The sequence below is a fragment of the Sapajus apella genome, unplaced genomic scaffold (assembly GCF_009761245.1).
Source record: "Sapajus apella isolate SASKATOON/1434 unplaced genomic scaffold, GSC_monkey_1.0 scaffold3, whole genome shotgun sequence".
NCBI classification, from domain to species: domain Eukaryota; kingdom Metazoa; phylum Chordata; class Mammalia; order Primates; family Cebidae; genus Sapajus; species Sapajus apella.
Window position 1 is genome coordinate 10,078,927 of NW_022436943.1, and position 27,867 is coordinate 10,106,793.

The 27,867-nt window shown below is 39.1% G+C and overlaps 1 protein-coding gene and 1 pseudogene across 4 annotated transcripts; both read left to right on the forward strand.

Moving 5' to 3' along the window:
- The first annotated feature begins 1,414 nt into the window (after window positions 1–1,414).
- On the forward strand, window positions 1,415–27,166 carry TMEM64 (transmembrane protein 64). Of its 3 annotated transcripts, none has more exons than XM_032249618.1 (3): window positions 1,441–2,430; window positions 17,786–17,941; window positions 21,100–22,119. In XM_032249618.1, exons 1-3 carry the CDS (start codon window positions 1,639–1,641, stop codon window positions 21,139–21,141), a joined length of 990 nt encoding a protein of 329 aa, XP_032105509.1. In that variant the 5' UTR covers window positions 1,441–1,638; the 3' UTR covers window positions 21,142–22,119. The 3 variants fall into 3 exon arrangements, with proteins under 3 accessions (XP_032105515.1, XP_032105509.1, XP_032105504.1); XM_032249613.1 differs by lacking the exon at window positions 21,100–22,119 and adding an exon at window positions 23,263–27,166 and having other exon boundaries at window positions 1,462–2,430; XM_032249624.1 differs by lacking the exons at window positions 17,786–17,941; window positions 21,100–22,119 and adding an exon at window positions 23,263–27,166 and having other exon boundaries at window positions 1,415–2,430.
- Window positions 12,301–15,032, forward strand: LOC116531007 (annotated as a pseudogene). The gene has a single exon (XR_004260215.1). The product of XR_004260215.1 is annotated as a general transcription factor IIF subunit 1 pseudogene (transcript).
- Window positions 27,167–27,867: the final 701 nt, after the last annotated feature.

Here is a 27,867-nt window from a genome sequence, read left to right on the forward strand (position 1 = left end):
GGAGATGAAGGATGCAGCACTTGCCTGGCACCTAGTAGGGACTCTACCTGACTCAGCCCAACCAGGGTGGATAGAAGGGAATGGCATGGAGGAGCAGGAAGGAGCCTGATCAGTAAGGACCCGTGTCCTGGTCTGTTATTTGCCAGGCAACTAGGAGGAAGGTCATCCACTAAGATAAGAAACCCAGAAGGTAGAGTAAGTCTATCGGGGATCACATTTTTAATGAAGGATACCATCACACAGTTAACATTTACTGAAGACTGATTTCAGGCATAGTGCTAATCACCTTACTTTACTGTTTGGTTTAAACCTCACAATGCTCTTATGAAGCAAAGTTGTACTATTCATTTTACAATTTAAGAAGAAACAATGAGATTCAGGGACTAATGGTATTACCAGTTACTAAACATGATTTGCACCAGAGCCTGAGTTGATCATCTATCTACTAAGCTCTGCTGAGTTTGAGGTGCCTGTAGGAATTCCACCAGGATGTGTGCACAGGCCAGACCACAAGCTAGGAAGTGTGGGCAGAGACACTGATTTAGGGGTCACCACCTATGGGGGCCACAGCAGGATCAAAGCTGTAGGCTTGGATGAGATGGCTCAGGAAACTATAAAAAGGAAGAAGGCGAGAGGACCTGGGGAACGCTAACCATAAACCAGCAAAAAGAGGAAAAGAAATCAGTGAATGAGTCTGAGAAGCTGCCCTCTCATAAAGCGAACCCTTAAGAAGTGTCCTTCAGTTAATCTTTTTCAAATGCCCCTAGACAAATGCCTGATACCCGAAAAAGAATCTCTGGAGTCACAGAGGCATTCTGTCAAGGGGGGGAGGTGACTTTATATGTAATTTTTCCAGCTCCTAAAGGACCAAGTGATATGAAACCCACAGGGAGACCTCGCTACCTGGGGAGGCAAGTCTGCGGGGAGAAAGTAGGGTCAAAGACCATTACCAAACCCTCCTCAGAGCAGTACAAGAACTCTTCTTTCCCCAATTCGCCAGGGCAGCGGCAGACGTGAGCGCCACTGACAGCTGCCCGCTCAGATCAGAGGTTACTGCGGAAACGACCAGGAGGTGCCGGGCGAGGATCCAAGCCTCTCAAGGACCGGGGTCGCCTCGGTCCGGGAGGGGGAGCGCGCGCCAAGACACGCAGGCATGCGCGCGCCTGTGGGACGTTGTGGAGCGCGCCTGGGCCTCTGCTCATCACTCGGCCCTCCCTCGTCGCAGCCCCGCCCTCCCAGAGCTCCTCCTCTCCTCCCGGCGGTTTCCCTCCGCAGCCCTGGGCCACCGGTGGCCCCTGCGGACGCCCCGCGAGCCCCGCAGCCTAGCGGGCAGTGTCACGGGGGCGGGGCCAGAACACAGCCCGCTCCGCCCCGAGCGCCCGCGGCCCCGCCCCCTCTGGCCGACCGGGGCGGGCACCGCCGGGGTGGGCTCCGCGGGCGCTGGGGGACCCGAGTTTCCTCACTCCCTGCCTGGTTGTTGCTCCTCCGCTGACTCCGCGCCCTTCTCCGGTAGTCTCCCGCCCCCTGAGCGGACGCAGGGAGCCGAGGCCGGGTCAGCCGGGCGCCATGAAGGGCCGCTGCCTAACGGGCGCTGCGGCGGAGGGGCTGGCCGGCTGAGAGCCCGCGCCGGGCGGAGGCATGCGGAGTCCGGGCGGGATCCTGCTCCAGGCGCTGCCCCGGCTGCTACAGCACGCCACCCTCCCGGGCCTCACTGAGCTGCCAGCCCGCTGGGCCCTGGCAAGGGGTGCAGGCGGGGACGGCCCGGCAGACCGCCTTCCCCGCGGGGGCGGGGCGAGCGCGGCGGCGGCAGCGGCGGCGGCCTCGGGCGCCCTGCTCGGCGCCTATCTGGAGCGCCACGGTCCGCCCGCGGCCTCAGAGCTGCCGGAGCCGGGCGGGGCCTTGGCGGGCGGCCCCGGGAACGGCGGCGGCGTGGTGGTCGGCGTGGCTGAGGTGAGAAACTGGCGCTGCTGCTGCCTCAGCAGCACCTGTTGGTGCCGGAGCCTCGTGCTGGTGTGCGTGCTGGCCGCCCTGTGCTTCGCTTCCCTGGCCCTGGTCCGCCGCTACCTTCAGCACCTCCTGCTGTGGGTGGAGAGCCTTGACTCGCTGCTGGGGGTCCTGCTGTTCGTCGTGGGCTTCATCGTGGTCTCGTTCCCCTGCGGCTGGGGCTACATCGTGCTCAACGTGGCCGCTGGCTACCTGTACGGCTTCGTGCTGGGCATGGGTCTGATGGTGATGGGCGTCCTCATCGGCACCTTCATCGCCCATGTGGTCTGCAAGCGGCTGCTCACCGCCTGGGTGGCCGCCAGGATCCAGAGCAGCGAAAAGCTGAGCGCCGTGATTCGCGTCGTGGAAGGAGGAAGCGGCCTGAAAGTGGTGGCGCTGGCCAGACTGACTCCCATACCTTTTGGGCTTCAGAATGCAGTGTTTTCGGTAAGTAGGGTCCTGCGGGCCTATCCCTCTCCAAGTCTGTTTTTGAGCGGTCTGTGACTGCCCTAGGAGGGCGCTCTATCAGATAAATACCAGCAGAGAAGTGACATTGACGGCAGGAGTTGCAATTACTTTCCATCGCACCCTGGGAAATCTATCATACACATAAAACATACCTAACGCGGAGCCTCAAAAGAGAGTTTGGTAGATAAAAAACTAATCTTCCTTTTCGGGATGGGAATGTAATTAAAAATGAAAAAGCCCTCTTAACTATGGGCATGCAGGGACATGAATGGAAATGCCCATCTTTAATACTGTATTTGTCATCTTTTGTAGCAGCTTTGGCAGCGTTTAGGGAGGAAAGCTTCACGTTCTTAGCTTTCTCTCTTGCTTGCGTAAATACATCCCCGGTTTTGATTCAAGTTTTTGGCGACAGGGACTGAGGAAAGTGCTTCAGTAAACAGTGGAGGAGCTAGTTGTAGACTCTTGATTTTGGAGTTTCCTAAATTTGTAATGGGCTTTTTCTTCTTCAAGTAATTGTGCTTTAATGCGATGTAAAGGAGAAAATCCTACTATTTATCTTTCTTTGGAGGAGCTTCATTTTGAAATCACTGGGTGTTGAATAAAACAGAACAGATAACCTTTTGCTCAATTAGCATATGTTTTTCTTCTGTATATGCACCATTATAGACTCTTTTCTGTCCTTGTATTCATATGTTCTGCTTACTCAGATTCTAGAGCTAGTGTGCATCTCCATGCAACTGATTAAGGATAGAAACACTGCTAGTGAAGAGACCATCTTATTGGAAGAAAGGAATCTGGTCTTTACAAATTTTGTGACTTTGCAACAAATTACTGACCCTGTCTGGCTTCATTTTCCTCTTTTCTAAAGTGAAGGGCTTTAAAAAAAGTAGATTACCGTCTTCCCCAAATTCAATGTTTCTGAACTACCAAGAGTTTATGTAGATAGTCCCAGGAACTCAACCCTTCAGCTGGACTTAAAGAAAACTGTAGTGAAGAAAAGAGATAATTACATTCAAAGCCATAGATATTGGTGTATTTTAGTGATTCTGATATATTGTTTTGTTTCAAAAAGTAAATCATAGTCTCTGGAAACTTTCTTATTTTGAATTAGGAATAATTCTAATTAATCTACCTCTTTGTGATGAAATTAAAATCTTTCTCTTTCTCTTCTTGTAAATGCCTTTTGCAAACCTCTTGATTCCAAGCAACAGCAGCAGTAACTATGGAATGATATTTGGTAGAGGCAGTGGAAACAGATAAAGGGTTTTCTGTAGAGATGAAGTTTAGTGTTAGCAGTAGTTTGGTATAGTCTCAGACTTAAATTTCTTTTTCATAGCCTCCTGTAGTATGAAATATAAACTTGAACTTTGACCCAATCTTGAGTAATAATAAATAAACCATCCCAAGACTTTGAAAGAAGGTTGAACTAAGGAACCTGAATAGATTGATTCTGTTAGTTTACTTTGTGTTTCAGTATAGCATGTATCTTGGGCCTTTTCTTGTCCACTTACTGTGTGCCCACTACTATCCTAGGCTCTTTCAACATATTTCTGATCTTAAACCAGCCCTGCAGAAGGTGATTATGCACATATTATACACTAGTGTCTACTAGTTAGGGGCACAGGGCTGGTGCTGTGGAGTCCTGCTGTCTGCTTAGAATCTAGTGACCTTGGGCAAGTTGTTTATTCTCTCTGTGCTTCAGTTTTTTATTTGTAAAATGAGCAAAGTAATGATACCTACTTTATAGGATTATTGAGAAGATTACATGAGATGAATACATTACAACATAGCCTGGCTTAACAAACACGTGTTGGCTTTTGTCGTTTCTGTTGTTACTACCCAAGGTCACCAAGGTACTAAATTAATGGTAGAGTCAAACTTTGAACCACGGTCTCATGGTAGGGTCTCAACCCACATCTCTTTATTTCTTCAATATATATTTATTGCCTGGTGTAGTTATGTATATAGTAAGGACTTATTATATATTTATTGATTGGCAATAAGGTAGGCTTTTCTTTTGATTGTGTCTGTTACATATTAAGTATGTGAATAAGAAGTTTTACTTTGTTCTTGGTAATAATTTAAGGTAATCATGTAGTTGAAACTGAGCTTGACAAGGGACAGCTCTCAATTTGGCATTGTGTGGCCAATAGAAAAGAAGGAAAAGAAACAGAGACTCAACCATCCAGGAACTTCTTCAGTCACTCACCTACCAAGTGGCTGAGCTAGGGTTTGAGCCCAGGATCAGCTGATATGGTGCATCTTGCCATAAAATTTTTACTCCTGGCCATAGCAGGGTGGCCTGCAAAGCCACTGTATATGATCTGTTTCGTCCTGTTTATAACTATTTTTCTGAACTGTCTGCTTACAGAAGTAGTCCTTTCAACCAAAACAGTTTATTGAATTCACCCAGGATATGTGAGAGAAAAGAAAGCTTAGTTAAGGTTGATGTTGGTTTTAGTCTGACTTTCCCTTCTTCCTTTTAGAACTCCATTCTGCCTCCACCCTCTCCACCTCAAACCCCTGCAGCTGACCATAGCTGCCCCCTTTCTAGGCCTAGTTCTTGTGTTTTCCACATCCCTCCTTATCTTTGAAATCATCTTTGTTTTTTTAAAAAAAATTCCAGTTAAAATTCATTTTTTCTGTGCCCATAATTAAAGAAATTCACCTGGGTTTACCTCAAAGAAGTTAGGTGTGGTGGTCATGAAAGGCCCAGGCTTAGAAGCAGGAGCTGACTGTAAAGGATAACATGAAAGAAGGGAAGGTGCTTTCCCTTGCTTATCTCCTCTGAACCATTTTTTCCCCTTCTCCCTTGCATGCTAGAAACTTGAAATCAGATTGGTTCCAACATTTGTAGTGTCATCTTAAAATAGCTATAGTTACTCTTTTGAGCCATACTTTCTGTTGTGCGGTGTGTTTAATAATATGTGCTGCAAAGCTGTGATAAAATATATAATTTGCTCATTATTTACTATTTCTTTCTCACCATCCTCTGCATTCCAAAATGAGGACATTAAAGCTGAGATTTAAAAAAAAAAAAAAAAAAAAAAGAAATTTAACAAATACCTATATTGCACTTAACTAATAGCCAGGCATGTTTAATCATGCACACATAACTTATTAACTGCTCATTTCAGCCCTAATCCTCATCTTATAGCCGAGGCAATCGAGGCACTGAGTGGTGAAATAACTTGCCCAAAATTACACAGCTAGTCAATGATTAGAGTCATTAAGTTACCCAGGGTACTAGTGTTGGTCCAAGAAGAGCTGGATTTCCCAGACACATTCTGATTCCAGTTGTAGAATACTTGTCCTAGAGCACCTCGAATATCAGACATGGAGGACTGGGTAAGCTTCTATACAGTTGACTTACGTATCATCCCAGGTATTAGAGCAGGGGTCAGAAAACCACAGCCCAATTTTGCATGGCACACAAGCTAAGAATGATTCTTCCATTTTTAAATGGTTGGAAAAAATAACACAAGAATAATATTTCATGCACATGAGAATTATATGAGATTCAAGTTTTAGCATCTATAAATAGTATTATTGGAATACAGCTGTGCTCGTTTATGTATGTGCTATCTGTGCCTCCTTTTAAGCCAAAACAGCAAATTGAGTAGTTACTACAGACCCTACTGCCTACAGAGCCTAAAATGTTTACTACCTGGTGCTTCATGGAAAAAGTTTGCCAACTTCTGCCTTAGAGTCACAGCAGCAAAACAGCCACCACCAAACCTGAGCCCCTGTAACTGTAGGAAGAGGCCCTTAATTTCTCACATGTATCTTATCTTTTTATTTAACAACAACAACAATTATTTCAACAAAAGCAATAAATGGGTACTCTGTGTAAAATGCGAACAAAATAGAAATGAGTAAATTTAAAAATGCAAGACCTTCTTTATCCATCACCCTGGCTCACTTCTTAGCAAACTGCTTTATAGAATTGTGTTACCAAACTGCTAATTACTTTGGTTATTTGTATGAGCCTACCATAGATTTGAAGCAACAAATAGGTTCTTTGTTTTGGAGAGAGCCAGGGACCTGTGGAACTGGTATCTACTGAAATAATAATAGTGAAGGATGTCATCATAGCTTTAAGAAGATGTAATTGTTTTCAAGTTTTCTTAGAGTTTGTAGTATCAAAAAGATAAGTTACTTTTAGTAAGTTAGTTTACAGCTGGACTGAAATTTATTACAACTAAATAAAAGTTTTTGGTAAATGACTCTAAGGCCACAAATACAGTATAGTCTTAGCTTATGGATCCTATGGGGTCTTCTAGTTCTTTGCGGGCCCTGGTGAAGTCATTTAATGATTCTGGCCTCCAGTTTTCCTTATTTGCAAAATGAGAGGGTGTACACAAGGTCTGAGTTTGCTTTTATAAAGAAAATGTTCAGAGCAACAATGTAACATTATCTTTTATTTTTTATCATTTAGTGATAGTGTGTGTTATAAAAACACACATTTTCTTATTTTCATAAGTTCTTATTCTGTAATGTTTTCTTATTTTCTTAAATTTTTATTCTGTGCTGTAGATACAGCCATAGATTCAGATAAAGATATGATGGGTTATAATGCTTGTCACTGTATCAGTGTATCTAATAGCAATTTCTTTTTACTGTTAAAGTGTAATGATTTGCTGCCAGTGGTACAGTTCAGGCAAAATAGGCAGACACAGTCTGTGTTTTGAAAGAGTTGGACTCTAGCCCTTAAGGGTCAGATAGGATGACCAAGTTGTGTAATGTCATCTCAGTGTGCATCCTGAGACCTCACAATACCACTGACTACAGTTGGCCTTTATTTCCTTGAAACTATTTTCCCCTCTTTGTGTCTTTTTAGTTATCTCATCGGCTTCTGTAGTTTTTATGTATCATACATAGGCTTACAATTCACTAATCTGTATCTCTAGCCTGTTACATCAATATATACAGTATGTTTTAGTAACCCTTCCTAGATTAAAAAAATCTTTCTTCAGAAGCAGAGAGGTTATTAAAACATATTTAACAATATTTTTTTCTATATTCATTTTAAAAACTTTGAAAACTATAGTAAGTACAAAGAAAAAAGTCATTAACATTTTAATGTTTGTTTTTCTCTTTGCATTTTATTGATATGTATTTTTATATAATAGAGTTAATATGATTTTTGTGACCTTTACTTGATTTACTGAACATCTTGTCATTATATGTATTACAACATAACTTTTAATGACTGCACAATCAACTGTAGTTTTCTGTGTATCTTTGTGTCTTTTTTATTCCTGCTTTAAAGTGGGTCGTGTGTGTGTGTGTGTGTGTGTGTGTGTATAGAAGGTATATGACACATTTTTATTACAAATTATAAATCTATAGTGTGTCAAATTATATGAAGAAGAGCTTTTCAACTTGTGTTTCAGAAATTATGTACAATGAGATACACACTATCTCCCCTTGGGGAGAAGATTGAGGACCTCTGTGTGTGTGGGGGGGTGGGAGGGTGGAAGGGGGTTTAAACCAGATTCTTAAATAAGTTGGTGACCCCTCCCCAAGGTATTTGGGAGCCATTAAACACATTTCCTAATTTAGGGGGAGTGAACTAATGAAAAAGCTTGCATATATGAAGAGGCTTCTGTGTTATAGACAGGGACGTAACCATTTCTGTCCGTAGAAATCTCTTTACCCTGAAGCCCTCTCCTGCTATTAGGGTGGGATCTCAGCACTGTGGCCTTGTTCTTTTTTTTCCCCAGTAGCAATACTTTTTTTAGTATTCTCAGGGTTGCTTGAGAGACCCTAGTGAGAGGGTCTTAGCCTTGACATTATGTTCACCTTGAGGTTACTGGAAATATTTTTAGTATTCATTTAATAAATAATTGGTAGGTGCCTAGTATGTGCCTGCTGCTATTTTAAATGCTGGAGGTATAGCTGTGAAAAAAAAAAGTCTGCCCCTTGAGGTGGTAGCATTCCGCTGAAGAAATAGTATTCTAGGTAAATTATGGTGTAAATTTTGCTGATAATAACTTTTTTTCTGTGTGTTTGTCAGAATGTTCTTAATTTCTAAAAATCCAATTAAAAATGGACTTTGCATTCCAACTTGCTTATAACTGGCAACTATTTTAGGTTTCCATATTTATAAACAAAACAATGTTGGTGTTGATACATCCAACCTCCAATAAACATACATTTAGCACCTAATATATAGTAGGCATTTGTTAAGATCTAGAGACGCAGTGAGGACCAAGACAGACAGATCCCTTTCCTCACAGAATTTATAGTCTGGGAAAGGGCTGAGGGGCAAACAAATGGCGACACCTTCAATTGTTCTCCAGTGCGAAGGGGACAGGGAGTTGTAGTGTTCTATCAGAGGACTTGAAAGCACTTCTTAAAAAGACTTGGGCCATCTGGGAAGGTTTCCTAGCGTAATTGATGACTGAATAGTGAAAGACAGTGTAGGAGTTTTCAGAGTAAAAGGAGTGGGAGGAAGGACGTGCTTGTTGTACTCCCCAGAAGGAACAATGTAGAAAGGCCCAGAGGAAAGGGAAGCAAGTAGTATTCTAGGAACTGAGAAAATTTAGATGTGACCGGGACATAGTGTGACAGGATGCATAAGATGCTCTGAGGCCAGATCGTGAAGCACTTTGTGCTCTGAAGAACCTCACGGCAGTAGGAGGGAGTTTTAGCAGGATTAGGCTCACGTTTTAAAGATTTCTGCAGGAGTTAGCATAGGCAGTGAATGGGGGTAGTCCATGTGTAAGGACTGGAAAGAAGGAGACTGAATTAGGAATAGGCCCAGACGGTGGATAGGTTTCCCTAGAAAAGGTGTGGTTGACTAGACATAGATATTGGATGTAGGAAATGAGGAATTAGCTATGTGATTGACTGATGAGCCTTCCAGCTAGGGCAGCTGAGATTGGGAACTCAGAAAAGATGAAGAGGTATTTTGGGGAGCAAAGGAAAGAGAATGGGCAGTTAATTTTTTTCTTTAAATTGATTTTTAAGTTTTGTTTTTCTGAGTGTGAAAAATAGTTTCCATTTCGGAATTCTTTTTCTTTCTTCCTCAATTTTTCTGAAATATTAATAGGAAGTATTTTGGGGATATATACAGTAAAATAATTTATCAGTAAACATTAATTAGGTATAAAAACCAAACTGGTCATTTTAATTTCTCTTGACCAATCCTTTCTTAACAATCATAGGGATTCATGATTTTTTCCTGTGTGATTAAATATATTTTAATTGGAATTTATAATATTTGAATAGTAACTTTGTTAATAAACAGCATCCCGAATACCAAGAAACAAATCTATACAGAAAGTTATAGTTTGCCAAAACTAATGCTAGATTCAGAGAGCTGCACATACCCATTTGAGGTCTTCTGAATACAGATCACCTTTATGTTCTTCATTACATCCATGACAAGATGTTCTATGTACAAACAAAGTTTCTTGGTGGGTTAAATTAAAGTGGTAAAGCCATTGTATAAACAGCTATAATCTTAGAAAGTAGAAGGCCTGGGTTAGGTTTCCTGGGAGCTTTGCTTGGTGCCGTGCTTAAGAGGACCGACCACAGCCCCAGCTTCAGTGAATGTCCCAGTGATAGATCTGAAGACAGAGGTTCTCTGTTGTCATCCCCAAAATGCCATGTTCAGAGGTGAATCAGTTCTTGCCCTTCAGACTTAGTTTTTGTCTCTATTTTTTTCCTTCCCAGATGGGGCACTTCTTTGTTTTTAGGATCTATTTGGTATAGTGGTGAAGGAATGTTCTACATTAACCCCTGCTAACCCAGTTAGATGAATCACATCTCTAACTAAATCACAGTACCTCTGGAAATAAGAGGATGTATAATTTTATAGTGCTTCTAGAATTTTTAAAACATGAGAGGATAACAATCAGGTTGTGTTCGCCATCCCTTGCATTCTCCCTGTGGTATCTCATCTTAGAAACAAACTAGCAAGATAACATTGATATCCTAGGTTGAGCAATTTAGGGGTCCTTTGATTTGGAATACAACTCCTGAGCCAAAATTTCAGGGTGCCGTCGACAGGAATTCCAGTGGTACTGATCTAGGCTCATGTTTAATGTCTTTCTACAAAGTAGAACAAGGAGACAGAATTTTAGAACTTTGGTGCTTGAAGACTTACTGGGAAGAGAAGGCTGGATATGTCTCCTTGTGGAACAAGTATTCCAAATATGTTTGTCAAAGACTGATCTAGATGGAGATTCTGAGTAGAATTTTGCATATAGAAAATGCCATATTAAAATAATTTGGAAGAAGCTGTTCATCTTTAATAAAGTTATTAGTTTAAAAACTGTGTGCATGTATGTTACTGTGTTGCTCCTTTGGTTAAAGCATTGAACACTCCAGCAAAACTATTTACAATTATTAACTAAAATTAATTTTTTGCTTTCTTTATATATACAGTTCTTCAGGAAGGAGATATGTATGCATAATACTTTTTCCCAGGGTAAGGTTTGGTCATGAAAGGTTTTATAAACTTCAATTTATGTAATTTATGCATTGGGCAGCATCATGTTGAGTGGTAGAGTTGTTTCAGATTTATGAAATCTGTTCTTAAATTATCCATTTGAATATTATTGATGTCATCTGTAAATGTCAGTTATGTGTTCTATTTAGAGAAACTTCATTATATTTAAAGGTAAAGGCTGTGGCCAGAAGTGTTGCATTCTGAAATTTTATAACTGAAATATTTATTTTAAAGATAACTTCCATAATATGTAATGTTTTATTATTAACTGCAATATAATTTTATAACATTCATTTTTGTCATATATTCTTGTTTTCTATATTTGACATGTTTATTCTAAAGAAAGTTCTCTGCTCCTGTAAGTGCCCTAAACTGAAGGAGGAGCCTTGCTCTGCTTTGCGTCATTCACATCATTCTTTGACTAGACTCCCTGGAACCTTTCCTTTGAGTATATGCTCCCTCCTCTTTTATCCAAGGCCCCAACAAGTATCACCCCATCTAGTTTTCCTGTCTTTATTTTACAGGATTTCTTAGCGTGTGTCCTACAAACAATCCTAGCTGTCCTGCCAACTTATGAACACATTCTGTACTTTTCCTGCCACGTTGTCCTTGTTCATTCTCTTCTTGGAACACCTGCCTTACTCATTCTATCTTTGCTTGCCAAACTCATACCAGGCTTTCAGTGTCTGCCCTGAATGCCTCTTTTCCCAAAAAGTTACGCTTTGGTCTCCACTTCAACTAATTTTCATCCTTTATTGTTTAATGCTCAGAATGTAGTCCTTCTGAAGCCTCCCCATTCTGCCTGTTTCTGAAGTAGTTTATGTGTATGTCTACTTGTACTTGATGGATTTACATGTAAATCCGTCAATGGTAGGCATTGTGTCTTACTTTTCAATCTCTTCCAAGCACCTATTGAAGCATCTTGCATGAGCAGTTACTGAGTCAGTGATCGATAAGGTAGATTGTTAACAACCAGTCACTTTAATATTCTTTCCAATCACAGTGATGCATCTCCAGTTTGCTACCTATTAATAGAGATTAATGTAGTTTTATTGAAAATAAGATTTATGTTATTTTTAGATTAGGTTGTATTCATAAAGTTGGCCGGGCACGGTGGCTCACGTCTGTAATCCTAGCACTTTGGGAGGTCGAGGTGGGCGGATCATAAGGTCAAGAGATCGAGACCATCCTGGCCAACATGGTGAAACCCCATCTCTACTAAAAATACAAAAATTAGCTGGGCATCATGGCACGCACCTGTGGTCCCAGCTACTCAGGAGGCTGAGGTGGAAGAATCGCTTGAAACCAGGCGGCGGAGATTGCAGTGAGCCGAGATTGCGCCACTGCACTCCAGCCTGGTGACAGAGCAAGACTCCGTCTCAAAAAAAAAAAAAAAAAAAAAAGGTGTTAAAAAGTCACCCATAGCCAATTAAAATATCATATCTTAAAATGAGTTTAAAAAAAAATAAGTTTAATAAAGTGGCCAGTGGCTTTTTTATATACCAGTAACACTCAGATGGGGATATGGAAAAGTTACTTTCAAATAGTAGTGGCAACAATAACAACATGAAATGCTTAGAAATAAACTAATAAGAAATGCATGAGATACATGAATAAAGTGACCAAACTTTAGTAATAGGTATAAAAGAAGATTTTGAGTAATACAGAAACATTTCTGGATAAGAATACCTAATATTGTAGAGGTTTCAGTTCTATCGAGATTAATAGTCAGATTTACCTTAATCCCAACATAAAATTTACTGATTTTTTTTTTTCTGAGTGGCAGAACGATCTGCAAAAATAAAAAGTTCAGAACAGTTATGGCAATTTTTAAAAGTGGCATAATGAAGGACTTTGAAGAGAATGGGAAATTCCTTGCTAGGTATTAACTGGTAGTCTTTATTACAATTTGGTTTCAGTACAAGATTTGAAATACGTATGTTTTAGTTCTAGTACAAGATTTTAAATATAAATGGATAGTTTTAGAGTTCCAAACACTGTAAGCCCTTTTAATATAAAATAACCTAAATTTCTACTAAAGTAAACATAAGTCAGAGAAGTTATTGATTAATATCTAATGCTGGGAAAATTGGCTGTTGGAAAAGGAGAGGGATCAGGCTATATCCTCACCCTTAATTGGAATAAATTCCAGAAGGAATGAGTGGTGAATGTTAAAAAGGAAAACATAATCAGAAGAAATTATATAGGTAGAAACGAACAACAGGCTCTTAAAACACTTTCTAAAGCTAAATGCAATGGAAAAATAAGAGAAAAAGATGGATAATATTTGATTATATAAAATTTTAAAAACATTTGTATGTCAAAACATAAAGAGATATAAGGACACTTTACCGAAAACTTTACACCACATATAATAGACAACAGGTTGCCCTCACTATATAAATAATTCTTAAAAACAAACAAAACGACGCGGGGACCGGAACAGAGAGACCAGACACCGAGCGGCAGCTTCCCCGAGATCGAGGGACGCGGTAGCCAGAGGAGAAGAAAGGAACCCCGGTTGGACCAGATCGGAACCGCTGACCATTGCCCATGGCGGTCCTAGGCCCCAGCAGCCAGAATGTCACTGAATACATCGTTCGAGTTCCAAAGAATACAACCAAAAAATATAACATCGTGGCTTTTAATGCAGCTGATAAAGTCAACTTTGCCACGTGGAATCAGGCCCAGCTGGAGCGGGACTTGAGCAACAAGAAAATCTACTAAGAGGAGGAGATGGCCGAGTCAGGCGCGGGCAGCGAGTTCAACCGCAAGCTCCTGGAAGCTCGGAGGAAGAAGCTCGGCATCGTCCTTAAGGAGTTCCAGCCGAGGACCAGCCCTGGCTGCTCCGCGTCAATGGCAAATCCGGCAGGAAGTTCAAGGGCATCAAGAAGGGAGGCGTGACAGAAAATACATCCTACTATATCTTCACCCAGTGCCCCGACGGGGCCTTTGAGGCCTTCCCGGTGCACAACTGGTACAATTTCATGCTGCTGGCCTGGCACTGCACGCTCACTGCTGAGGAGGCCGAGGAGGAGTGGGAGAGGAGGAACAAGGTGCTGAACCACTTCAGCATCATGCAGCAGTGGCGGCTCAAGGACCAGGAGCAGGACAAGGAGGAGAAGGAGAAGCGCGGCCGCAGGAAGGCGAGCAAGCTGCGCATCCACAACCTGGAGGACGACCTGGAGATGTCGTCCGATGCCAGTGACGCCAGCGGTGAGGAGGGTGGCAGAGCCCCCAAGGCCAAGAAGAAGGCGCCCCTGGCCAAGGGCAGCAGGAAGAAGAAGAAGAAGGGCTCAGATGACGAGGCCTTCGAGGACAGCGATAATGGGGACTTCGAGGGCCGGGAGGTGGACTACATGTCGGACGGCTCCAGCAGCTCCATGGAAGAGCCCGAGACCAAGGCCAAGGTGCCGCAGCAGGAGGAGGGGCCCAAGGGCGTCGATGAGCAGAGCGACAGTAGCGAGGAGAGCGAGGAGGAGAAGCCACCTGAGGAGGACAAGGAGGAGGAGGAGGAGGAGAAGGCGCCCACCCCGCAGGAGAAGCAGCACAGGAAAGACAGCAGCGATGAATCAGACAGCTCAGAGGAGAGTGACATTGACAGTGAGGCCTCCTCGGCCCTCTTCATGGTGAAGAAGAAGACACCGCCCAAGAGAGAGCGGAAGCTGTCGGGAGGGAGCTCAAGGGGCAACAGCCGCCCGGGCACGCCCAGCACAAAGGGCGGCAGCACCTCCTCCACCCTGCGTGCCGCCGCCAGCAAACTCCAGCAAGGGAAGCGGGTGAGCGAGGCGCCTGCAGCCAAGCGGTTACGTCTGGATGCGGGGCCCCAGAGCCTGTCCGGAAAGTCGACTCCCCAGCCACCGTCGGGCAAGTCGACACCCAGCAGCGGAGACGTGCAGGTGACTGAGGACGCCGTGCGCCGCTACCTGACGCGGAAGCCCATGACCACTAAGAACCTGCTGAAAAAATTCCAGACCAAGAAGACCGGGCTGAGTAGCGACCAGACGGTGAATGTGCTGGCCCAGATCCTCAAGCGCATCAACCCCGAGCGCAAGATGATCAACGATAAGATGCATTTCTCCCTCAAAGAGTGAGCCTCTGTCCAATATACAGCTCTGCTGTCCAAAAAAAAAAAACAAGAAAAACGCTTAACATCCCAATAAAAAATAGTAAATGTGAACAAATAAAGCCATAAGAAAATGTGAAAAAAAATTATATAGAAAACATGTCAATGTAAATTAAAATAGTACAGATAAAATAATGACAAAACATTTTTACTCCTGTCAAAATAAGAAAGATTAAACTTTAATACTTAAAGTTGGTAAGAGTATGACACAAAGGTTACATTTATATATCACATACTGACAGGTGTGTTAAATCTTTGTGAACATTTTGGGAAAATAGTTTTTTTTACTATATGAACCAATAATTCTACTCCTAGTGATCTATCCTGAAAATCTTGACAAAGTTAAGATACATATGTCATGGATTGCTATATACCAGACCATTTCAAAACTTAGTAGCTTAAAACAATCATTTACTGTCTCACAGTTTCTCTGGGTCAAGAATCACTGTGCAACTAGCTAGGTGCCTCCGACTCAGGCTCCCTCACAATGCTGCAATCAAGGTTTTGGCCAGGGCTGCAGTCATCTTAAGGCTTGACTAGGGGAGGATCCACTTCCAGGATATTGACTGGCTATTTTTGCTAGCTATTGACTGAAGACATCAGTTCCTTACCACATGGGCCTCTCCATGGGAGCTACTTATAGCATGGAAACTTGCTTGAGGAAGAAGTGGAAGCCCGGTTCTTTTTGTAACCTAATTTTGGAAGTGACATTTTCTCACTTCTGCTTTTGTTTGCTGTAGACAAAAAGTGGAGGATGAATATGAACAGACACTTTTCAAAAGAAGACATTTATGCAGCCAACAAACATATGAAAGAAAGCTCATCATCACTGGTCATTAGAGAAATCCAAATCAAAACCACATTAAGATATTATCTCATGTCAGTGAGAATGGTGATCATTAAAAACTCAGGACACAACAGATACTGGAGAGGATGTGGAGAAATAGGAATGCTTTTATACTGTTGGCAGGAGTGTAAATTAGTTCAGCCATGGTGGAAGACAATGTGGCAATTCCTTAAGGATCTAGAAATAGGAATACCATTTGACCCAGGAATCTCATTACTGGATATATGCCCAAAGGATTTTAAAACATTCTATTATAAAGACACATGCACACCTATGTTCGCTGCGGCACTGTTCACAATAGCAAAGACTTGGAACCGACCCAAATGTCCATCAATTATAGACTGGATAAAGAAAATGTGGCACATATATACCATGGAATACTATGCAGCCATAAAAAAGGATGAGTTCATGTCCTTTGCAGGAACATGGATGGATCCAAAAACCATCATTTTCAGCAAACTGACACAAGAACAGAAAACCAAACACTGCATGTTCTCACTCATAAGTGGGTATTGAACAATTAGAATACATGGACATAGGGAGGGAAACATCACACACCAGGGCCTGTCAAGGGGTGTTGGAGGTAGGGGAGGGATAGCAAGGGGTGGGGGGTTTGGGGAGGGATAACAAGAGAAATACCTAATGTAGATGACGGGGGGATGGATGCAGTAAACCACCATGGCACGTGTATACCTGTGTAACAAACCTGCATGATCTGCACGTGTACCCTAGAACTTAAAGTGTAAAAAAAATATTAAAATGAAGAATTAAAAAAAAAAGTAAGCAAGCACAAGGTCCAGCACACACTCTAGGGGAAGGGATCACACAAGGGCATGAATATCAGGAGACCCGGTCATTAGGAATATTTTAGATGTTGCCTACCACACAGGTTAATCTCCAAAAGATGTCATTATAGTTTCAGGATTTTTTAATAATAGGCAAAAATAATTGTGTAATTACACATATACAAAAACTGAAGCAATGTAAATATTCTGCAACAGGAGTGATTAAATTGTGCTGTATCCACACAGTGGTAGTATAAATGCATAATAATGATAATTTTCACCTTTCTTGAATGTCATGTGCCAGGTGTTTCCTAGATACTTTAGAAATATTTCTGATCCTAAGAACAGCCATCTAAGCTGGTGATTATTTTCATCTTACAGATGAAAAAACTGATATTTAGCACTTTGGGAGACAGGGCAGATTGTCTGAGCTCAGGCGTTTAAGACCAGCCAGGGCAGCATGGTGAAACCCTTTCTCTACTAAAATACAAAAAAGTAGCCAAGCATGGTGGTGTGCACCTGTAGTCCCAGCTACTTGGGAGGCTGAGGCAGGAGAATTGTTTAAACCCAGGAGGCGGAGGTTGCAGTGAGCCAAGATTGCACCAGTGCACTCCAGCCTGGGCAACAGAGCAAGACTCTCCAAGCGAAACCAAACCAAAACAAAACAAAACAGATTATTTAGAGACAGAGTAGCTCATTGAATTGTCAGCACCAAAATGGCATTTGTAGGGTTATCTGGCTTCAAAGCCTAGCAACCACATTGCTATTTAAGAATGTTTTTGAAGAATATTTAATGATATGAGAAAGACTTACAAAACTGCTTTTACAAAGTTACCTATGTGTGGATTTTATTTACATGTAAGAAGAGTCACAAATGTTATCTTTCAATGGTAGTATGATAGAATATTAAAATTTACTTTTATTTCATTCTGAATTTTCTACATTCTGCATGTATTCTCTTTATAATCATTTTGAAAAGTCAGAATACTGTTGTAAAAATGTCAACTCCCTCTACTCCCAAGGAAATACTACTAGCTAGACTTATACACACTTTTTTTATGTTGAATTGAAATTTTACTTGATAATGCATCATTCCCTTTAATCTACTCTTCTAGATTACTGATCTCTCATTACCCAACTATCTGATGGCATCTTCGGTTGGACTGCTTCCTACCCAGCTTCTGAATTCTTACTTGGGTACCACCCTGCGGACAATGGAAGATGTCATCGCAGAACAGAGTGTTAGTGGATATTTTGTTTTTTGTTTACAGGTGAGTTTAAGGCCAAGGGTTGTCTCTTTTTTTTCTCTTTTTGTATGGCATTGCTGATTTAACAGATTTCATTGAAAATAATCAGAGGGTCTTTCCATTTTAGAGTTTTTTTTTATTGGTTCTTTCAGTACTACTTCATATTTTGACAATATTAAAATTTTTTAATTATGTGGACATATTCAAGTGTGTAGAACTGAATTGATACAGAAAAATCCTCTTAAAGAGGCAAAAAATGATGACAATATAGGGTTATTTTTGCAGTGATTATTTTCAGAGTCATCACAAATCAAATACTGTATTTTGGCTTTGTGTGAAATGTATCTGAAAATAATTTTAGTATGATTGGGCAGAGTTGAATGTTTATCTTATTACTTTATCTTCAAATTACTGAAACTCATCTTTTGTATTTTCTAGAGTATTATGCTAGAATGTAAATTTCTTTCTAGTACAATTTGATATGAAACAAAGATTTGTTTTAAAAAGTATTACCTCATAAAAATATCTAAGGTTTTCTATTACAAGTCCAAATGAGACTTGTGTAATGGATTATTATCATGCAAAGTGTAATATAGTATGGGCACATAAAATTTTATATAAGAGGTTCATGAAAGAGGAAAATACTTCCGTGTAGGCAGATTTCTTTAGTGCCTTTAAATTTACATACAGAAATAAATATTTATTTGTGATTGATTTTATTCCTGAGATTTAACAAAATAGAAAATTATTATAATTTTGTATGAACTAGTAAGATGATCATAATAGCTAACCTTTATTCCATGCTTTATATGCCACATATTTAAGTTCATTTAGTCCTTACCAAAACCCTAGGAGGTACAGATGTTTATTATCTTGAGCCAATTATGTATTAGACATCTCTTCCCAACTCTGCATTCAGTGACATCACATTGGTAGCTTGAAATTGGCCATGAAGGGAATATTTACACTATGGGAAAAGGCAAGTGCTGTAAATCAAGCCTCCTAACTCTGATCAACAAGAGCTGGTTCACCAAGACACCATTAGATAGTAACTTGTTTAAAGTCCCTACTATAAGTGGTAGAGCCAGGATTTGAACCAAGGTAGCTGGTTCTAGAGAATATGCTCATAACCAGTAGAATATAGTCATCCCTCTGTATCCATGGGTTCCTTATTCATGGATTCAGCCAACTACAGATAAAAAATATTTGAGAAAAAAATTAAAAATAATACGACAATAAAAAATAGCACAAATAAACCAATGTATTACAATAACTATTTACATAGTGTTTGCATTGTATTAGGTATTAGTAATATAGAAATCATTTAAAGTATGTGTAAAGATATGCAAAGGTTATATGCAACTACCATGCCATTTAAGGGACTTGAGTATACACAGATTTTGAAATCCGTGAGGATCCTGGAACCAATACCCCACAGATACAGAGGACAACACTATACTCCTCTAAGCAGATAATACTAATGAGATAGTCCTCCAGACTTACTGGTATTTTAACTTGTTTTAATTTAACTTAGTATATAGTACTGTGTTAAAGATTTACTTTTGTTGGCATTATTCTCAAGTTTTTGAGGCCCTATTGTATTTAAAATACTATGATAAAAAAAAAGCCAGAGTTAATTTTCTTAGTGCTTATGAGGTAAAAGTTTAGTACATAAAGTAAAACCATGAATATTTACATGGGAATACTGCCTAAATAAAGCTTATCAATAAGAGTACCTTAAGAAAAATTTTGTAATATTTTTGACATGCAAGGAATGAGTTTTTTTTTCTTTACTTTTTTCCCCAGAGCTATATTTTCTTGAGATAATCTGAATCTAAGTTAAATGTTTTTGTTACAGTTGGTTTATTTATATTAATACAGCTTGCTAATCACATGAAGTTAAACTTTCTATGCCTATGTCTATAGTATAGTATATAATTTAACACTTATGATCATCCCAAAGTACTGTAAAATTCTAATTAAATTGCATTCTCATATTTTTAAATATTAAGTTAAGCATATTATGTTTCTTTAGTTTCCTGAAAATAAGTAATCTATTTGAAACATTATTTTTTCCTTTGACTTTAGGTTTGAGTAATTCGAATCCCTTATTGTTAGTAGCTTGGAGAGGACTTTTACTATTTGAAACTTTATATTTTTGTGCATCTTAGTAAATTACTCAACTATAGTCAATGAAGTTCATGGTGCTTTTTAAACTATAGGATCTTTTATTCAGTGATTTCTCACCCTTTGGTTAAGCTAGCAAATTTAAGTTTAGAATACAAGACAGTGGGGAAAAGGCATATAACTCTTAGCCTAGGCATTTATGAACAAAAGTGAAGACAAGTTTATGCTTGTTTGATTTAATGGATATTAGTTACAGCTTAATTTCTATCAGGAAACATTTAATGAAGCTTATAAAATATATACCAAAGAATAAAAAGAGAGCTTAGGTTAAAGCTAGCAGACTAAGTATATTCATGAGTTGCCTTTTATTTTCTAGAAATGAGCCACAAATTTGCCTCTGAGTTTTATGGCCACCAGCCTAAAATAAAGCAGTACAAAATAAATGTTCATAGGAAGCCACAACTATTTCTTGTACAGCTTTATTATTTTTTATTATCCCTTATCTGAAATTCATGGGGCCAGAAATGTTTTAGATTTTGAATTTCTTCAGATTTTAGTTTATTTACATTATGCTTACCTGTTTAGTGTCCCTAATCCAAATGTCTGGAATCTAAAGTGTTCGAATGAGCACTGCTTTCGAGTGTCTTGTTAGTCCTCAAAAAATTTTGGTTGGAGCCTTTGAGATTTGGAATTCCTGGATTAGGGAATGCTCAACCTGTGCTGAAATTCAGCTTGGATTCTGGGATCTATTTAATTACTCTTCCATGCCTGTTATTTTTCTATGTACCTACCACCCAGAGCCCCAGTCCTGAATATGTCCAAGTTTTATCTGCTTTGCCCTTATTCTTTTGGGGAAGTCATATAACCAAACGGATTGATATTTAACTCATGGTTGCAAATCTTCACCTAATTTCTCAACACTGCCCCACATCCCAACTCTGCGTTGTCTTCTCACTCCCCTGCTGTTGTCTTGAAATAGTTAACTATTTTAAACTGTCTTGACTTCTCCTCACAATTTTGACTCCTTCACCTGCTTCCCTCTTCATTGTCAACAGATTACCTCTTGCTTAACAGAAAAATCAGAAGCCTTCAAATGAGAAACCCCTGAATTTTCATCTCAGAAATCTCATAACTTCTTACATTCCTGCCCCTGCTTAGCCTGCTTTCCAGTTAACAATAAAAGAGATGCCTGTCTGTATGAGGCTTGACCTGCCTGTGTGTGATTCTTCGATTTCATTTTAGTAAGGAAACTTTTAAAACAATTGTCTATACCCTCTGTTTCTATTTTCTAAATCCTTTTTAGCACTTCACTCGGCTAAGGAAGAGGGGGTGTTGGGGGACAGTCAGTACAAATCATCAGGCCCTGGGATCAGAAGTGCAGCTGGGAAAGCCCCACTTAAAGATGTAACCATTTCACCCTGCTGTTTGTGGCCCTACCACTTCCTTCCCTCAAAGTGCTCTTTTTAGGGCTGTCAGTAACCTTGTCTAAATGAGATGTACTTTCCAGGTCTCATCTAGCTTGACCTGTTAGCAATCTAAGACTCTTGACAGTGTCTTTATTATTAAAAACACTCCTCCCTCAGTTTCTTTGATACCACTGCCTTAACTTTTTTTCCACTTGCCTGGCTTATGCTTAACTTTTTCCTTTCACCCCCTATATCTGTGTTTCTGAAGATTCTAGCTTAAGTTTTCTAGTCCTACTCTGAACCCTTTTTTTTTTTGTAACAACAAATCCAATTACTATGATGGTTGCTAATATGGGTATTTGGATAAAGACTCTCCCCCACCCTGCCCCAATCCTCAGCACATGTCTTTAGCTCAGCCCTCTTTTCATAGCTTCAGACCCACTCACTGACATCTATGAACTTTTTGGTTGTCTAATAGACACCTCGAATTCAGCATGTCTTAAACAGAATATAGCATCTAATTCACAATGCACCCCCCCCATTAATTCTCTCACATTTTCTTTATCTCTTTACGTGGCATTTCCATTTGTTGATAAGTAGCAAATTTAGGAATTTTCAGTAAATATATCTTGTTTCTTTTAAGAGAACTTAACAAAAAACAGTTACAGAATTTAAAGACCCAGCTTTAAGATGCCTAACTTATTAGCAGTTTTACTGAGTGATGGGCACTCATTTGATGGCACCCCCTTGCACAAGTTCCAAGTTCCTCTCCTCACCCACCTACCATACCCCCAGTATGCTCTGCTTCTTTTACCCCTCCTCCAGCACCCTTGGATTTAGACTGCTTTACCCATAAAAGTTATAATTATGGATAGATTTCATTGAAATTGTATATTTTAGTATCTCTTTCGGTTACAGCAGCCTTTGTAAACTTGCTGGGACATTAAATAACACCTGCTGTATTTGCTCCAAATCCTAAAGAACTGATTCACAGATGAACTTTGGAATAAAAATCATTTAGAAAATGTACAGCGCTTAGACATTCTGAGGAATGGTACATAGAATGTTAAAGCACAGAGGGATTACAGCTTCCTATAGGACAATGAGAAACTAAAGCTTCCCTAAATCACATCTCTAGTGAATGGCTAAGCTAAGAATAGAAACCTGACTTCCAATTTGATTGGTGTGATGATTTTTCTATTATCCCTTTGACTAACATTTTTAAATAATCATCATGTTTTCTACTGTTTTTCTTTTTTCCTAAGTACAGGCAATTTCTTGTTCACAATCTCTTGTTAATTTCGTTGGAAGTTTATTGGCATTTCATTTTTTTAAGTGATCCTTAATACTTTTGTCTGCAGCAGGTAGTTCATTGTAGATGGTAGTGCTTCTCACTACGTGGTCTTAGAAATACCTATGGGCATGGATAGTCATGCAAAGGTATAATACTAAATAAATTATACTACATTTTAGCCAGCTGTTACCTCTATTGTAGACATTTTTTTAGTCCTTGAAGAAAGCTTTCTGGTGCAAAGAGACAAGCTTGGTTTCTATCAAGTGAACCAAAAGGAATGTGTGTTTTCCTAACACCATGTAATGGTTGCCTGTAGACTTTGGTCCTCCTCTCCCAGGAGAAACAGCAAAGGAAAGAATAAACAACAATTATGTATAAACTACGTATAAAGGTATAACCTTTTACCTACCATCTTTGAGAAACACCCCGTTTGAAGCATTACTAGGCCGAATATTTATTGGATGTATTTCTTTCTGTATAAAATGTTGATAACTGTAATGTTTTATTTTTATTCACAGATTGTTGTAAGTATAGGCCTCATGTTTTATGTAGTTCATCGAGCTCAAGTGGAATTGAATGCAGCTCTTGTAGCTTGTGAAATGGAACTGAAATCCTCTCTGGTTAAAGGCAATCAACCAAATACCAGTGGCTCTTCATTCTACAACAAGAGGACCCTAACATTTTCTGGAGGTGGAATCAATGTTGTATGATTCTAATGAGATATGTGATTGTTAAGAGCGTAGTGTGCTGTCTAAAGTCTAGCAGTCACTCCACCAGTGGGCAGAGACAAGTTCTAATTGTATTACGGCACAAACAAAACTGACTAGTTTTTAAATTGCACAATTGTTTTTAAAAGCAAGAATCATTTTCCGGATATGTAAGTGTAAATGTAGATGCAAATTTTACTGCACCTCTTTATCATGCCTGTATTGGCCTATAGGTCTGCACTTTAGTGTTTTTTAATTGTCTTATCTCTGGATATTTACGAACAGAGAAATAACCTAAATATTTTTTCTGCTTAGTGTCTTTATTTATAAAGCTCATGAGTAGTTTGTATGCATCTTTCCTACTTATAATGATGAGTAAAAGTATGCAGTTTTAAATATATATTATTATTGGATGTTCTTTGCTTTGGTAGTCTTCCCAGAAAGGATAAACTGTGTTTTTTATTTTTTTGTTGTTGTTTAAATGGGGCCACTTAGCTTCCCATTTCCTTACTAGTTAGAGAACAGACATTAATTTTCAGTTGAATGTATTTTTGCAGGCATCATATTGTTACAGGGCCATTTACACCTATTCACAAAGCTTAAATCCTACGTTGTGGGACTGAAGTGCTCTTAAGATACCTGTTTATTTTCACTGTGTAATATGCAAAGCAAAAGGGAAATTATTTAGCGGGTGGTGGCTCAAAATTAGAACTCTTGTTCTAATTCAGCTACATTGGCTTTACCCTCCTTAGATTTTTCATCAAAGGGCTGTCCCATTGCAATCGTACTAAAACATTTCATTAAAATAAGCTTTTTTTCCTTTTTATATTAATAATTAGGCTTTTAAATAAAGATGTTATTCCTTTAAAATGGTGGGCTTACCATCATTGAAGATGTCACTCAGGTGGCCTTGTTTGATCAAAACGCCTTTTTTAAAAACCAAGCTTTAAAAACATGTTTATAATTTCTTTGAAGTACATATATATTGTTCCCATAGTCTTCAGCTTTAAAACTATGAATATGATATTAAGGTAATGCCCAAATTTGTGTAATTTGCCCTACTAAAAGTAGGTTTATTTTGTTTGTTTTTTTGGTACTTGTTTTTCTCTGGTAAGACTCAGGAATTCTGAAATGTGAAATTGTCTCAATTCTTTCTCTTGTAGCATGAATCAAATGTATTTATTAATAGCACTTATAACTATAGAATATAATTTGGCATATGATTCATATTACATATATATTATTCATTTATTTTTAAAAGAGTTTAATTATAAGCTTGATGAGTTTTCTTTTTACAAATGAGATTATAGATATTAATGCAAATTTTCTGGTAGGTATCTTTTTTTTTTCTATGACAATTCCAACTTATCAGAGACCTCCCATTTGCGTTTTCATTACAGTAAAAGCTTTGCCCTCATCTACTAAAGTAGAAAGGAATTCTTTAGAAGCAGATTATTCTAGTCTTATGCTAGAGATGAATTTGTTCATTTTAATATGTGCTCTTTTTGCTACGTCTATAATTGGTTACCTTTCCTTTATAATGCGTAAGTTTTCTCACCTTTGAGTAATAGTAAAGTTCATTTACATGTCCATTCCAAGAAGACTTCAGTGCAAATACTTTGAGAGCACCTGGGTCTACAGGATACAATTGGCCTCTAAATCCTCCTTTTCTGTTAGTAGTAGGAAAATAGATATAGTATTGGAATACCCTTATTCTTTTTTGATTCCTACTCATTTAGTTTTTCTTTTCTCTTTTGAATCTTAATTGCTGTTTTTTCATTTAATGATTTTAGTTTAACAATCCCAACCGACAATACATTTGATTTTTTTTCGTCGAATCTGACAACGTTTTTCTTGTGATTCTCATTTATTGGTTAGTTTTTGTGAAAGGAATCATTATTTAAGATCACTGTTTTCATACTTGTTTTATACTTCACATATTTTGAAGTGCATTTATGACCTGAATAATTTCACCAAATGAATAGTTTTTGGTAGTTTGTAATGAGTTCTTCTAATTGTTACACTTTGCTTGGTACTTATAATAAATATGTAAAGGTAAAAGAAATAATTTTTCTGTATTCTGCCAATCATAATTTTATATAATAAATAATCCTTTTTTTCTTAAAATAGTATGGATTGACTGTTTCTAAAATACCAATCTATGGCTGTGGTTTTTCTTTTCTTTAGCATTTCCAGCATCCAAGTAAACAATAATCCCTTGTAGTCCTGCTACTTGATAGGTGAATTTGGTTGCTTGGATTTTAGGTTGCACTCACAATAAATTGTGCAAAGTATTGCCATGCCTTATTTACTCCATTTTTAATCCTGCATCCCAGATTTATGGCAGCAACATACAACTACAGGATACCTTTATGTTGTCCAAATATTGCTGTCAGTCATAGATACTTATAAAATGTTTCCAGTCATGTGTATTTATAGAAATGAAATGTCAAATTTCTCAGAATGTTAAAGTGCAGTATAAAGTTGCTTAATGCACACTTAAAAATAGTACACAATTTATCTAATTTCTGAATCTTATGAAAGATGTGTTCTTTTTTAATTCTTTGAGTGTTTTCTTAAGTTTTACATGTTTTCTGGTTTATTGTTAATGATTTTGTTTACTCTTTGCCAAATTTTGTTATGTAGGTTATTTTACAATAGCACCTTTTTAAAAAATGTGTGTACGAATTTACTGAGTATATTCACGGCCATTTTTATTTGATCATCTGATTTGTGAAATAACTTGAAATTTGTACTGTTTGGTTTGTGAAAATAACATTACCAAATCTCTGTCATTAGAATGCATATTTTGTGTCAGAAGTGACTGTGGGTTTTTTCAGAGCCAGCCATTCTCTCCCTTGATGCACTTTGTAACCAGCTGCAAATTCTTTTAGATGGCTTTTTCCTGATAGGGTCAAGTATATGACTATGAAACATTTTCCTTCTTGCGAAGCTATTAAGTTCACTTGTTACTCTTATTTCACCTTGCTGTAACTGAGATCAGTGGTGTAGGTACAAGCATATCCCCCGCATTCCTGTGTGTGTTAATATGCACTGCTGATTTGGACTATTCTTGGGAAAGGTGCTGTGACTTACATATGTCAATGTTTGTTAGCTCTGGGGATATCTTTAGAATGCTTGAGAAAGTCGCTAGGTGTGTGCCAGGTTTGTGCAGGTAAATCTTTAGAGGCAAAGTAAATCCATGCTGTTCACAGCCAAGCAGCATTTGCAGAGGAAAAGAGAGTTTTACATGGACCCCAGGAACAACAGTACTGACCTAGGTTGATGGCCTTGGTGGTGGAATTTTGTTTCAGCCAGAGGCTACTCACTGTGTCAGAATGATGTTCAGTATAACACTATCTAATTTTTAGATTGGTCAATTTCTGTTGTAATCAAGCATTTAAGATATAATTTTTTAAAAGTCATTGCTTTAAGCTGAGAAGCCATTAGAAGGGAGAGGAATCACTATTCCATAGGATATTAAAAACTCAGGAGTTCAAATAACCTCACATAATGAACATAAACTGTTAACTTATTCCACAACTAAATTCTAACCTGGTACTTCCAAATCGCAAAGTGATTGCTGCAAACTATTTTCTAAGGTGGCTGAAGATTTAAAATAGATCATTCTAAAGGGAAATCAATAAAATGTCCTGATAATTGGTATCCAAATCACTTGTGTGCCTGAGAAAATAAAAAGTAATATTTTACTTTCCTCTCGCTTTTCTTTCTTTTCTTTTGTATTTTAATGGATGTAGAGACATGACCCATGGGAAGGAGTGATTCAGGGGATAGGGAGGATGTGCTCCTAAAAATGGGAATGTTGATAATAGATTCTCAGTGGGGTGGTTATAGTTCTAGAAAAAGCCCTAAGGGGAAATTATTCTGATGTCTTAAATTGGCACTCACTCCAGTTTTTTTCTATGTCTTTAAATCATGAAATGCCACCTGCCAAACAGTTGTTAGTCATCTGTCCCAGCCAGTGGCAATATTTATGATGCTTTTCATAATGTGAAAGGACTTTCACCAATCTAATTTTCTGTTGATCTCTACCCTATTTCCACGACCGTTTCCTAGAAGGTACATTCCAGTTGCCGTAACAGTTTCATCTTAGCACCAAGAACGACATTTGTCCTTGTTTATTTGTAGAAGCTCCAATACTGTTGTAAACCTTTTGTTAGCCATTTTGGGCAAAAATTATTTGCTAGTTTACAAAATAGGCCACAAGACATAGCCATATATTGCAGACTGCTTTCACCCAAGTGGTGTAGAGGAGCATTAATCAGACGTGCATTTTGGCATTGTGGTGTGCCTGTTATCCAAGGTTGTATGGTACAGTCTGCCATGCTTGCTCTTCTTGACAGTGCCCATCAGCATTGTGAGTGTGGGAAAAGTGTATATTAGTGGTATATACTG

Excerpts from the sequence above, each read along its gene's own strand:
- TMEM64 (XM_032249613.1), top strand. The coding sequence starts at position 1,639 with ATGCGGAGTCCGGGCGGGATCCTGCTCCAGGCGCTGCCCCGGCTGCTA. Across the intron at positions 2,431-17,785 it reads TTCAGAATGCAGTGTTTTCG|ATTACTGATCTCTCATTACC; the intron begins GTAAGTAGGGTC and ends CTACTCTTCTAG. Across the intron at positions 17,942-23,262 it reads ATTTTGTTTTTTGTTTACAG|ATTGTTGTAAGTATAGGCCT; the intron begins GTGAGTTTAAGG and ends TTTTATTCACAG.